General features: G+C 31.5%; 1 protein-coding gene across 6 annotated transcripts in view; it reads right to left on the bottom strand.

The window, feature by feature from the left end:
• Positions 1-1,774: 1,774 nt before the first annotated feature.
• LOC145330628 (putative RNA-binding protein Alsin2) overlaps positions 1,775-14,747 on the bottom strand; it is a 13,153-nt gene continuing 180 nt past the window's right edge. Inside the window, exons 2-17 of one of the 6 annotated variants that reach the window (XR_013883527.1) lie at positions 14,089-14,131; positions 13,521-13,565; positions 12,612-12,703; positions 11,254-11,331; positions 10,731-10,811; positions 10,276-10,314; positions 9,937-10,026; positions 9,019-9,066; positions 8,705-8,785; positions 8,429-8,520; positions 7,810-7,860; positions 7,060-7,167; positions 6,673-6,741; positions 5,659-5,715; positions 5,024-5,326; positions 1,775-3,212 (exon numbers count right to left, since the gene is read on the bottom strand). Coding sequence is in view for 1 of the 6 variants with exons in the window: in XM_080175301.1 (XP_080031427.1) it covers positions 3,179-3,212; positions 5,659-5,715; positions 6,673-6,741; positions 7,060-7,167; positions 7,810-7,860; positions 8,429-8,520; positions 8,705-8,785; positions 9,019-9,066; positions 9,937-10,026; positions 10,276-10,314; positions 10,731-10,811; positions 11,254-11,331; positions 12,612-12,703 (920 nt within the window). In the remaining 5 variants the exon portion in view is untranslated. Of the gene's footprint in view, positions 3,213-5,023; positions 5,327-5,554; positions 5,716-6,672; positions 6,742-7,059; positions 7,168-7,809; positions 7,861-8,428; positions 8,521-8,704; positions 8,786-9,018; positions 9,067-9,936; positions 10,027-10,275; positions 10,315-10,730; positions 10,812-11,253; positions 11,332-12,611; positions 12,704-13,520; positions 13,566-14,088; positions 14,132-14,747 lie in introns of all 6 variants that reach the window. The other 5 variants (XR_013883528.1, XR_013883525.1, XR_013883524.1 and 2 more) reach the window with 5 other exon arrangements.

Here is a 14,747-nt window from a genome sequence, read left to right as displayed (position 1 = left end):
CTCTGAAACGGGAGGACAAACGGACATTAACACTTGTATAATGTCAGAACTGAATAATCAGAATGCGAATGTATAAGAGTCAAAGCAAAATTGTAAGTAAACTTGTTGAAAAACTGCTTGATACATGATAATGATTATGGACATACTTACATTTTTAGGACTTGATTATAGAGTTGCTTCGCTTATAATATTGTACTTTGTTGTCCCAGGAATCAGTATACCAAAAATCAGACCAATAGGATAATTAGGTCACATACAAATTTGTTGTTAAAAATGTAAAAAAAATCAACATGTTTAAAATGGACGTACGGACATTTTGGTAATGATTATAGAGTTGCTACGCTTTCTATCTCGTACCTAACTATTACAGGAATCACCATGCAAAATTTGAAATCAATAGGACAATTCTAACTTGCCTAAATTAACGAAAAAAGCTATTTAAAAAAGTAAAAAAATCAACATGTTTAAAATGGACGTACGGACATTTTGGTAATGATTATAGAGTTGCTACGCTTTCTAAATCGTACCTAACTACTAAAGGAATGACCATGCAAAATTTGAAATCGATAGGACAATTCTAACATGTCTAAATTAACGAAAAAAGCTATCCGTGACGGACGGACGGACGTACGGACGGACGTACGGACGGACGGACGTACGGACGGACGGACCGACCCTAATTATAGAAAAGCTTCGCTTTTAAAAAGCATAAGAACAAATAACTACCTACTAAAATACTGTTCCCAAAAATATGGCTTAAATTTTATTTATAAAGTTTACGGCTGAACACACCTTTCTAAGTTACTATAATAACTAACTTTCTTTTTCAAGTAAAATTTCCATTTATATATTTGTATATGCATGTATGTATGGATATATAAGTAAAATCATTAATTTTATGTAACATATATTTATCGTTCCAGGGATATTAATGGATAAGACAATAGATGTTAATTTGAAGCACTTCCCAACCCCATGGATGACAAACAAAATACCCCTGCTATAGTTTAAAACTAATAGTGGAACATTTCAGGGATAGGACTATGGACTGTTGGTTACACCAATATTTTCTTATTCGTTGGCTTCACAACTTTGGGGACTTTAATTAGATTAGTTGGTTCATTAAGTTGAAGTTAACAACCACAATTTGTTATCTAAATGGCTAATTTTGTGCATTATCATTGGAGATGTACATCAATTTATTGGCCATTAAGATCCCAGGAAAATAAACACTCATCCCTTATCAAGATTTAATACGGCCTTTTTGCTAGCACGGGCCTTTGGACCCTCGGGGCTGTCAATAACTCACTAAACTGTTTAAATCTTATAATTTTTCATTTTGGTATCCACGGAAACCTGTTTATAATAGAATGCGATAAATAACTATTACAGACGTACCAACCAACCGACATACTAGGCTTAAAGGGTAGCCTAAGCCTTGATACTAAAAAAAAACAATTTAAGCGTAGCCTAAGCCTTGATACTAAAAAAAAAACAATATAAGCGTAGCCTAAGCCTTGATACTAAAAAAAAACAATATAAGCGTAGCCTAAGCCTTGATACTAAAAAAAACAATATAAGCGTAGCCTAAGCCTTGATACTAAAAAAAAACAATATAAGCGTAGCCTAAGCCTTGATACTAAAAAAAAAACAATATAAGCGTAGCCTAAGCCTTGATACTAAAAAAAACAATATAAGCGTAGCCTAAGCCTTGATACTAAAAAAAAACAATATAAGCGTAGCCTAAGCCTTGATACTAAAAAAAAAAACAATATAAGCATACAAAATTTTATTTAAAATCCATTAGAAATATTTGTAACACATACCTACATAAAAACAAAACAAAAAACAGTTACAACCAATCTTATAATAGTTATTTCTCGCATCGTATTATAAACGTCTTTCCGCAGATATAGAATGTACAATTATAAGATTAAAACTAGTTTTTTTAGCCCTGAGGTGCCAAAGGCACCGGGTAAAAAAAACTGGTTTTAATCTTAAGATTGTACATTTTTATATTCGTAGAAAGCTGGATATAATACGATGCTAGACATAGTTTTTTCGTATGGATGAGAAACGGTTCCTATCCACCGGTTTCGAATGAATACGAGAATAGTTTTTATATACAGTACGGCTTATAAAAACGTTAGAAATGGTTGTCGGCCATACTGAAAAATCATGTATTGTATCATATTATAGATTTTTCACGAATAGTAAAATGAAAATCATAAAATTAATACCTGTTTCTTTGGCCCGGGACTCCGGTACATCAGGGCCAACAAAACTGATATTAATATATCTTTATTTTACTATCCGCGAAAAGGTATCTACAATGCGATGTGAGAAATAACTATTAACAGCACATCTAATCATAAAAAATCCAGTATCTTATTATATTTAAACAAAGAACAATTTGTTAATTAGCACAGCAATAACGAGCTAACAAAATTTTAGACAACGGGTCATTAAATTTTTACCATCTAGTGTTTTAAACAGAGTTAAAAATAATTAGAGATATCCTACTTTAGTAAAATATTAATATGATTTAAGTTTTTTCCAGTATTATTTCGAAACTGATAAATATCCGCTAGATAAGAACCGGGTTTCGACTTTCTACTTCGACTGTGTCATATCTTTCAGGAAATAAATTAAAATTAAGAAATTTTGACAAAATAATATATGGAAAGTGTACTATACAATTTCATTAAAGGGGGGGGGGGCGGGGACAAAAAGGTTTATGATCTAAAGGACAGAATATTCTTATGTAAGCTTATGATTTCAAGCAAAAATTGTAAAATGAATACTTGCGATGGAACTACCCACACCCCATTGTCTATTCTTATTAAGTAAAAAAAATGAAAAATGCAACAAAATTTAGTTTAACATTTAACTAACATACACAGGGATTGGACAATGGACGATAAATCAAAATAATACCCCCAATTATAATAAACATTAATATTAAGAATTAAATTATTAGCAGAAAAGTTTGGACACTATTACTATGTAAAACCCATAGTTTTTAAAAGGCAGAACGAGGTAATAAAATTTGGAAGAAGTTTAATTTCCAGTCCATTGTCCCCTCTCTCCATGAATGAATAAATAACAAAATTATACAAAAAGTAAATTTATAAAAGCTATTATATGAAACATTTAAAAATCGTCGGAAATTTTTTCTTTAATCGGCAGATTTTCTATTTACCGCGTATTCTCTAAAAAAATAAGAAAAATTAAATTCCTTTTTTGAATGTGTTAATTTAAATGAAAACAAACAAAAATCTAAAACAAAAAAACAATACAGTGCTCTAATAAATATATTTTGTCACAAAAATTATAATTTTGAGACAAAATAAGTTTTTTCTGTGTTGCCATAACCTTCCATGCAAATAAACATAAAATTAGATTAATTAGGTGATTGTTTCATCATGCAGTGACAGAGGGGTGTGCGAAGCGCATCGGAAAATTTTAACACCCCAATTATCTAAACCTTGGTGCCCACTCACTGAAAGTTAAAAGGTCAAAGAGGGGGTGCGGAGGGGGCGCGGAGGTGCAGAGGGGTGGAAAATGATATTCAGGGGAGTGTATCAAACCACCCACTTTTGTCCGGGGGGTGGATGTACCCCACTTCGGCCAGCCACTGGTCCATGCATAGTGTTTGTCTTAAATTAAGTAAAGGTATATTTTAAACGTGCCTAGTTTACCTATTTTGAAATGAATCAAGACAGCTTTAAAAGGGCCTGATCTCAACAGAGAGGAAGATGACATTGGACTAGAAACTAAACTGTTACCCAAAGTTATATAAACACGTTATTTTATTTGTTGTCTTAAAAACCTTGTGTATTGACTTTATTTAGTTCGTTCCAAACTAACAGTCTAAAAACTTATGAAAATTAAAAAAACAATTTTTGTCCATTGACCCATACAATTCTCTAGTAGGTATAAAATTATTGGTAGAAAAGTTTGCACATTGGTAGTTTACACAATTCAATCAAAATATGATAAATTTGTCTAAAGCTTTAGAACCAACAAATGAGAGAACGTGTATATTGTACAGTCCAATATATTTAACTTCTTAAAGAGACCTTCCAAGAAAAATGAAAAAGCTCACAATTACAAAAATCTCTGGTCTCATCTATATCTTCATTCATTCAAAAAAGGCGTTTTTGTGCAAAATCATATCAATAAAAAAATAAAAAAAGTACAATTAAAAACCATTAATTTTAAGAGATACTTTTACATGCAAAAAGAAAATAAAAGTAGATACAAAGAGTATCTTACTAATACTAAGATACAAAGAGTATCTTAATAAAGTTAAGATAAAAGAGTATCTTAATAAAACTAAGATACAAAGAGTATCTTAATAAAACTAAGATACAGAGTATCTTAATAAACAAAGATGTAAAAAAAGTCAAACTAAAAATAAGATACAAAGAGTATCTTAACAAAACTAAGATACAAAGAGTATCTTAATAAAACTAAGAATATCTTACTAATACTAAGATACAAAGAGTATTTTAATAAAACTAAGATACAATGAATATCTTTAAAAAACCAAGATACAAAGAGTATCATAATAATACGAAGATACAAAAAATAACTTAATAAAACTAAGATACAAAGAATATCTTAATAAAACTAAGATACAAAGAGTATCTTAATAAAACTAAGATACAAAGAGTATCTTAACAAAACTAAGATACAAAGAGTATCTTAATAAAACTAAGATACAAAGAGTATCTTAATAAAACTAAGATACAAAGAGTATCTTAACAAAGCTAAGATACAAAGAATAACTTACTAATACTAAGATACAAAGAGTATCCTAATAAAACTTAGATTCAAAAAGTATCTTAATAAAGCTAAGATACAAAGAGTATCTTAATAAAACTAAGATAAACAGAGTATCTTATTGAAGAAGATACAAAGAGTATCTTTTAAAAACAAAGTTACAAAAAAGCTAACTAAAACTAAGATACAAAGAGCAAGAGAAGAAAAGGATAGTGGAAATTAAAAAGCCCAACACCTTAGATTTTATTGAAGGTTGAAGATAGTAGCCGCATTCACCCAACAGGCAACCAGACAGTTAACCGCCAGCCAAAGTACCGCAGTCGCCAGCCATCATGTGTCAGGTTCGATTATCAGCAGATTTTGTATTTTTATATAATAATTAAGAAGGAATAGAATAATGGTAGATAAATTAATTTATACCCCAATATTTAAAGCTACAAAAACCATAATGTTAATTTAGGGGAAAGATTAATTTACCGTCCATTGTCATATAACTGATAATAATTTAGGTACATTTTCATTACATTTGTTTTCTTTTCTTAATAATATAAATATTTTGTTTATAAGACATTATAAAGATAAACTTAAACATTGACAGCAAATGGGTAGAAATTTTTCATCGTTTTGTCTAATTTATACATTTAATTATATGACTACCTATTGTAATTGAGATAAAAAAACAGATTTTTTACACTTTTCTGTCTGTCCAAATATTTATTTTTATTGCATGTAGAGGAAAAATCTATATAATGTCTTATAAAATAACATTAAAAAGATTTAAAAGTAATTTTAGGGTATCCATATAACCCTTAGTATTTCAGGAGCGTGTTAGTAGCCCCTAGCCCCTGCAAAAGGCGAGTAGAAACTTACTCCGAAGAATGGCGGCTACGGCTTCGCCCATCACGGGACCCAGAGCTAGATCTCCGCCTAAGAAATAAATAGCGTTTAAGAACTTTTTGTTTTACTAGGTATCTACCTATCTTTTTTTTTATGTTAATTAGTCTCTTTGTCTATCTGTTTGTCTAAAGATAGAACTGTTTATCTGTATGTCAGTCTAGGGGTAAGAATGTTTGCTTGATCGAATACTGAGAATATGTCTGTTTGTCTGCAGACATCTCTCCTACTCCTATAACTCTCGGAGCTACTACTCTATCTATCTGTCTATCTATAATACCTCCGTCTATCTCTCCTACTCCTATACCTCCCAGAGCTACTACTCTATCTATCTATAATACCTCAGTCTATCTCTCCTACTCCTATACATCCCAGAGCTACTACTCTATCTATCTATAATACCTCCGTCTATCTCTCCTACTCCTATACCTCCCAGAGCTACTACTCTATCTATCTATAATACCTCCGTCTATCTCTCCTACTCCTATACCTCCCAGAGCTACTACTCTATCTATCTACAATACCTCCGTTTATCTCTCCTATTCCTATACCTCCCAGAGTTACTACTCTATCAATCTATCTATAATACCCCCGTCTATCTCTCCTACTCCTATACCTCTCAGAGCTACTACTCCATCTATCTATCTATAATACCTCCGTCTATCTCTCCTACTCCTATACCTCCTAGAACTATTACTCTATCTATCTATCTATGATACCTCCTCCGTCTATCTCTCCTTCTTTTATACCTCCCACTCCCAGAGCTTCTACTCTATCTATCTATTTATAATACCTTCGTCTATCTCTCCTACTCCAATACCTCCCAGAGCTACTACTCTATCTATCTACAATACCTCCCGTCTATATCTCGTCTCCTACTCCTATACCTCCCAGAACTATTACTCTATCTATCTTACTATCTATGATACCTCCGTCTATCTCTCCTACTCCTATACCCCCCAGAGCTACTACTCTATCTATTTATAATACCTCCGTCTATCTCTTCTACTCCTGTGCCTCCCAGAGCTACGGCTCCTCCTACGCCTTCTATCACGGCTCCTAAATACAATCAAATAATATTATACTAAATCTTTCCCTAAATTCTAAAAGGCATGAAAATAATTGGGGAAGATTATGATAAGGTTGTAGATCAATTTATCTGTCATTTTATTTTCAACATTACATTTACAGATTACTCTCACTTTTATTCTCAACTGGTGTTTTAATGTTTTCCAGGCTTAAATTTTTCCCAAAAAAATCCTTCATTGAAAACCAAGCAAGACAAATGCTAAAATAGCTAGTGGCTCTTTGTAACAGACAAGCCGAATGACTGTATTGTATTTTAGTACTGAGTAGCTGCGCTACTAAAAACTCTACCTGGATCTTGACCGAGACCGCCTCCGCTCCTCTCTCCGCCTCCTATCCTCGTAGGGGATAGGTTTCACCTCGTAATCTCCCCGACTATCCGATAATTTGGCTGCCCGTCTACAAATATTTTTTTTGTTTATTAATGGATTTTAATTTATATTTATTCAATTTTCAATAAAATATATGTTTGATTGGTAAGTATGGGCAATAGACACCTTTAAGGGTTAGAATTTCTTTAAGATAAAGCCCTGTAAGGTAAGAGCTACTTTTTTTTGTAAAATTGCATTTGAACTTAATTTAGCGAACCACATATTTTTTCTTAGTCAATTGGTTAAACTGCATTTATATGGCATATAATTTGAATTTTCTACCACGTAGTTTTTAAAATATCAAGACTTGAAAATCGTCTTTTTAAATTGCATATTATATATCACAAAAAGACGATTTTCAAGTTTTGATATTTTCAAAACTACGTGGTAGAAAATTGAAATTCTTTCAAATATATGCCATATAAATATAGTTTAACCCATTAACTAGCAAAAAATATGCGGTTCACTAAATTAAGTTTAAATGCATTTCATGAAACTACCCCTTTATCAAATAACTTATTGTAATACAAATTATTGGGGGGAAAGTTAGTTCACTATGGCCCTCTAACAACCATTCCCCCAAATCAATTTCAATATGCCAAAGTTTTAAGTTTTGAGGGAAGGCTCATCTATAGTCCAATGTAGAGTTTGAATATTAAAATATACAAACCTAAGTTGTTTTCTTAGCTCCATATCTTTTTCTAATCCCTGCAATTTTTCTCTAAAATAAAATAAAAATATGAATTAAAATCATTTTATCATTAAGGCCTTCGAGGCCGATTAATATCCGCTGGTTATAACCGGTTCCCTTGTCATACTGAAAAATAATGTATAGCATCGTATTACAGACAATGCTTAACGAATATTAAAATAAAAATCTTAAAGCTAATGCCAGTTTTAATCTTATAACTTTGAATTTGAATATGCGCGGAAAGCTGTCAATAATACGATACGATAATAACTAATATTAAAGATATACCTAATCAGTTTTAATCATGAAATAAATGTATAAATGCTAACTTTAGAATAGGATAGAATTTTTCCTTAACTTATACAAAATCAAAAGGTTAAGGGGCATTATTTTGAAAAAAAAGATTTTATAGGCATTTGAACAAGTTGATTTCCAATAGGTATCTATATTTCCTTTCGCTTTAGGATTTGTTTAGAATTGATAGCACATGTCTGAATTTAATAACAGAGCTTTTACCCACAGATAGGCGAACTTACCGTACCTAGGTAAATATGTAGAAAAGTTCCTACTGCCTTTAAAAAGAAAACAAAAAACTGACCTAATTTCAATGAAACCAAGATGGAGCTTGCCTCCAAAATGATCCGCTAACCGTCGATCGTTGTCGTGGATGCCAAGATACGCCATACAAACCTATTAAAATAAGAATTAATTGTATAAAAGTAGCGCAGCAAAAAATTACTTTTTTAAAGGTGCAGACACTAAATAATGTCATTGGCCACTCTGTACAGAAAAGATCTTCAGCTTTAGACAGACAAACATCATTCTACTTTGTATTATAGATAGATAGAAACGCCCGATAATAATAAAACTTTACCTCACAAACTCTAAGCTTTTGTTGTTGATAGCTAGATGCAGGCATACTGTTTCTATAATCTTGTTCTGCTTCCACTTTAGCCTAGATAGATAGATGATAGATAAAGATATAGAAATATAAACAAACATAGAAATATAGAATAGGTATTCAGACAGAAAGATAGCTTCAAATCACTGAATATGAAATTTTTATATAAAAGCTCAATCAATTTAAAACTTACTCTTGAATTTCCATTTCAATTAACGTTCAAAGAAAAGACGTATTGATGGACAAAACCTAACTATAGAGAAGCTGCGCTTTTAAAAGTAAATTACCTTTCTAATTTCTTCAACTTCCTCCATAAGTTTTATGCTTTCATCAACCTTAAAAATATAATTCATAATTCAATTAAAGTAGGTATTATGTATGTATCTGCAGGAAGGGCTGTTTATTACACTTGTCCCCAAAATTATATACTAACGTTTTCTTATTATACTTTTCTTATCCTTGGGGCCTTTAATTGAATTTTGATTAGTTGGTTCATTTAGTTCAGTGTCCAAACGTTTCAACCACTAGTTGTAATCTACAGATGGGGCAATTTTGTATATCATCAATGAGGTTGTACATCAATCTATTGGCCATTGTCTTATCCTTTAGATCCTAGAGTATGTATGTATGTATCTGCAGGGAGTTAGAGGACATGGGGCTGTTTATTCCACTTGTTCCCAAAGGCTTACATTAACGTTTTTCTTATTCGTTGGCTTAACTTTAGGGCCTTTAATTGAATTTTGATTAGTTAGTTCAGTGTCCAAACGTTTCAACCACTAGTGTTGTAATCTACAAAATGGGTAATTTTGTGTATCATTATTAGGGATGAATATCAATTATCAATTAATCGGCCAGATAAAAGTGATATCAACCAGATAAAAAAATATATAATATCTCAAAACAGGGAAGATTACAATTAATTTGTTAAACAGGTTTTAAAATGCTTTATGAAAAGTAATAGTTCCAAGCTAACAAACCACCTAGCCTGTAAAAAATTTAAACTTGTTCTGTTATTGGTAACTTAAAATTTCTATGGGGAAAGGTTTGAGATAGGTCAATAGAACACATCCTCTCAGTAATTTTCTTCTAATAAAAGAAGATTATTGTTTATCTTAATTGGGTAAAAAATTAAATTAATGTTCATTTTCTAATCCGTGTAACCCTGATATTTTTAAGAAAGCATCGCGTTGTATTGTTTGATTTACCTCTCCTTCGGCTCCTTTCTGTTCAGCCGCCGCTAACTTTTTACCAATCTGTTCCGCCAGATCATGAACTAAATTTGCTTTGCTGGTTACCTAAATGATATAAAGTAGTAAGGTTTTTTTTGTCTGAAGATAAATATCTCGGAAATTGATGGTTAAAATATGTTCAGTTGTGTCTTGTATTGGGTGTGGTTTTAAGCTATTTTTCTGGACTCCCAACACTCCCCTAAATGAAATATTTTACAGACGTGAAAAAAAACTTAATCTTGTGCAGAATATACACCCCGCCTACGGAAACCATTAAGCTATCACTCATATTAAATTAGGTCTGTCTTAAATTACCTCATCGCTGAGTTTGTCTTGTGTCTCGGCAAGTTTTATCTGAAAACAAACAAAATTCAACATCAAGTAGCATAAATAACAACTCTAAAAGGTTTTTATGTTGTTCGTCTGTCCGTCTACAGTAAACTTTAACAAGGGTTGGGAAGATTTAAACAACCCTTTCTTCGTATCATATATTTTATCAGATGAAGAGATCTGAAAGTATGCTTTTTCTAAAAACGGTACAAATAAAAGTTATTGACAAAAATTCGATCTTTATTGAAGGCTGTTAAGAAAGAAGAAAACTTATTTTTTTATGTTTTATTATTTGAGTGAAATTCTTTAGGATGTGGTTGTGTGCGTCTGCTAAAATCTTATAAACTGTTTAACATTTGCATAACTTTCCGGAAGTAATAGTATAGTATGTACAAGGCAGGCTTTAGGGTAGGGTATTTACAATAGTAAAAAATTCTTACCTTTGACATTTCAGTTTTTCTATCACAGTCGGCGATAAAACTGCTCAAATGTTCATAGGCGTCGACATCAAAAAAGTAATCCTAAGATTTAAAATTTTAATTAAGATTTTCAAATACATAAGAAATATATAGATTCATAGAAAGACAGACAGATTGACAGATATTATAAAATTAGGATAGATAATGAGAAAGATAAGAAATAAAACAATTTAGATAGATAGATTAACATATCTTAAGGCGGACATTACATTATTTTCTCTGTGAGTTCTCATATTCAGCACTGATATTACTTTAAAAAGATTGACAGAAAAACATTTAGATACATAGCGATAGACAGACGTTTTCATAATCGGCTCTGATGGCAAAATCGTGTTATTTGAATAGATAGACTGATGGACAAACATACAAAATAAGAGATAGAAAGACAAATCAAAGCATGTACCTAAACAAATAGATAGATGGAAAGACAGAAAGGCATTAGGATAGCGAAATCGACAGACTGACATACAGAATAATTAATTACCTTCTTTTTCTGTGCATTTTCATAATCAGCTCTGAGGGCCAAATCATGGACCTTGTTACACTCGCCCATATCCATTCGCTGGAAAAAAAAAAAAAATAAGTTCATATTCTAAAATAATCTTGGGTTTTCATTACTACCTACAGAAAGTTAAATTACTGCCTTGGCTAATAAAAAAAAACGTTGCTGTTTTGTTTACTATTATGTTCTCGTCTATAGGTATGAGATAAAATTGATATAAGATTTGGTGTGAAGATTCGAACCCAATCAAACAGAAAAAAGTGGCAAAATTATCAAAGTGCATTTTGATAATGGATATATTATTACTTGGATCTTCACCATATTTTAAAGTTCTCCTAAGAAGTGAAACTCACAGCGAGCAAATATATCGAGATTCCATATCCAAACCAGGGTTGTCATTTTGGGCGGGCGGTTTTGGGCCGCCCAATATAAGGTCATTTTGGTCAGTTTTGGGTACCCCCCTTTTGGGGGAAGAAAAAAAGGGGGGGCGGGCCTATTTTTTAGGTGATATACTTATACTTAAGTAACAGGATGTGTGTCTGTTTGTTTGTGTGCCTGTGTGTTTGTACCGAAGGATCTCGCTAACCGCTGAACCGATCGGGTTCTCCTTAACAGGGTAGCTTCTCATAAGTTCTGGGAAGGTTTATAACTATTTTGGGGGAGGGTACCACCACCCTCCTAAGAGAAATCGCCTCTAGAAAAAAAATACACTCCCCCAAAAACTTTTTAAAAAATTTTTTAAACTAAAAATAAAAAAAGAAATAAAGAATAATAAAGAAAATATTCCCCCCCCAAATTTTTTTTTTTACTTTTTCTTTTCAAATCTAATATAATACCTAATTGGATTATCAAATTTGACTCTCCCCTCCTGAAGTGCCCAAAGAGGCCTCTAGGGCCGTAGCCGCTAGTTAACTATATAAATTAGTAAGCTTTTTTGTATCTAGAGAAGGATTTCGCTAACTGCTGAACTTAGGTTCTCCTTTCCAGTGGAGCTTTTATAGGTCCTGAGATGGTTTCAGGCTATTTTATTTCTAATAAAAGTCTCGGTATGGTTTTAGGCTATTTTATATCCTTTTTACGACATTTGCCCAAAAAGGGTGCCCAAAACCACTTTTGGGCGCCCAAAACCCTTTTGGGCAATTGGGCCGCCCAATATAAAAAAAGTGCCCAATTCGACAACCCTGATCCAAACCCTTTACCCTATCCCCTACCCTTCAACTTGATGAACGGACAGACCAATAAATGCAGTCCATTATATTAGCAACCTAAATTGACGACAAATTTTCCCCTATCAATATATCCACGTATTCCATATCCAATAGTCCAACTCCCCTGCTTACCGTTGCAGCTAGAATAGCATGGGGGCAACATTTGAGAAGAAATGACTTGCAAACTGTGGAATCTGTAAACTTGAGCCCGCCTGTCGTTTCCCCTGCAAAGTGATTGTTCTTGTTAATATTAAATTAAAAATATCATCACTATATGTTCGGGATTAATATTTCATCTAAAGGAGAACTTTTTTTAGCTAAACCTTTTCAACAATCAGAAACAATCAAAGTAAATATATTTTCATTAGGCTAACAGAAAAATTGGAGTAAAAATAGTTTTTTTTCCAAAGATTAAATAATCATCCCATGTTTATTTTACTTTAATGTTTTTTTTATTACAATAATATTAATCATTGCTATGAAACATAATTGTAAAGTCAAAAGTCATTTTTAATAAAACTTTCTCAGAAAAATAAAAATAATTATTTCTACACCAAAAATTCACGTTTTGACTTTAATACAATGTTTAATAGGAAATTAAGCATTAAAATACATAATTCTCAAAACTGTATGAAAAAAACAAGTTCTTTTTTAAAATCAATATATATGTATAGGTCTTCTGGATAGAAAATGACAGGAAGGTTGATTTTAAGCAGGGCTCGGCAGCTGCGCATCAGCTGCGACTAAGTCTCAAATTCAAACTGATTGATTTCCATGGGGCTTACAGGCGGCTTGTGCGCGACTGCCGAGTCCTACTAAGTGTCATATCTAAAACTCTTATTTTTCGTTTTTTCATTGAGAGGTGGGGGGGGGGGGGGGGGTATCTTTTACATCCAAAGGACATATAAAACAATGACAAATAAACAAATCTCAAACCTAAAACAGGTCTTCAGTAATTTTAATTAATCTAAAGGATGTAGAGAAACGAAAAAGCATAAAAATATTTTAAAGATTATTTGTTTTTGTTATTTTTGTACTTACCCACCCTCCAGTCTTTTCAAATTATGTTTATTCTTCTCTTAGGTACTAAAAATATACATAGCTAGTACCAAACCGCAAAAAATATTTACAATTGTATTTTTTAAAAATATTTATAAAGAAAATAAGTACGTACCAAAAACCGATGAATTTTGATGTTTTTTTTTTAAAGATTAATTTTTTACGTACCCATGGTGGCTGATATTTTGTGATTTTATATTTTTTTACGAGTACGTACCCAAACCGTTGGTATTTGGTCGACAACGGCAATGTGGCGGATTTTTTTTGTTGGAGTGTTTTTTTTTAATACGTACCCAGCACTGCGAAAAAGAGAGGAAAATATTTTTTGTATGGATGTTTTATTAAAAGCTTTATTTTTTCTTACAAAAAGAAGTATTTGAAAACATCCATGTTTCTCTTTTAGTAATCATACACATATTTAATTGAGGTGTTCCCGTTTTCTTTAAACATAAAAAATTCAAATATTTGCATTTTTGAAAAAATATAGGAATTTAAAAAGTGTTTGATTGATAAAAGAGAATTTAAAATAAAAAAAATGAATGTATCATACGTATGAAGAGACTGGCTCGGGTTTACAACACTCCGCAGATGACCTAAAAATATCAGCCAATTTTCAAATTCAGCTTTTTAGGCTCAAAAAATTGGTTACATACAATTTTTTCTTCTTCAATGCCTACCTATTGACATAAAAACTTAAAAGGTTATGCCATTGACCAAAATTTTAAGCTATGGTTCAAATTATATTAGATTTAAGTATATAGGTAGCAATAAAAGATTTTCGCCAAATAGTTTGCCTACTCCATAATTTCTTTTTATTATATTAATTTGTCTTTGCTACTCCAAGAAAAATATTTAAATAAAAGCTGTGCAAAACATTCAAAAAAACCAGTGCATAAAAAAGACTTTTACAAAAGAAGTAAAATATTCCAAAACCAAAAAGTTTACCTTGGTACCTTATTAAAATATTTCAAAAAAACAAAAAGATAACCTTAGTCTTAATTCCTGTTAATTTTTCCATTAAAACCAACCTTTATAAGCCTTATAAATAAAGCAATAAAATAAAAAGCTACTGAAAACCCAAAACTAAAACAGAAAATAAGTTTGCAACATAAAAAAAATTATGTTAGAGCCCTAAAAAACCCAAAAAAGAAACTTAGACAATAAACTTTTAAAAATTGGTGCTATTTAAAAGTTTTATCACAAATTTTA

Source organism: Acartia tonsa, chromosome 10 (assembly GCF_053477335.1).
Source record: "Acartia tonsa isolate MP-2025a chromosome 10, ASM5347733v1, whole genome shotgun sequence".
In the NCBI taxonomy this organism is placed as follows: Eukaryota; Metazoa; Arthropoda; class Copepoda; order Calanoida; family Acartiidae; genus Acartia; species Acartia tonsa.
Note: the sequence above shows the minus strand (reverse complement) of the source record. Positions and strands in the feature narration are given on the sequence as shown.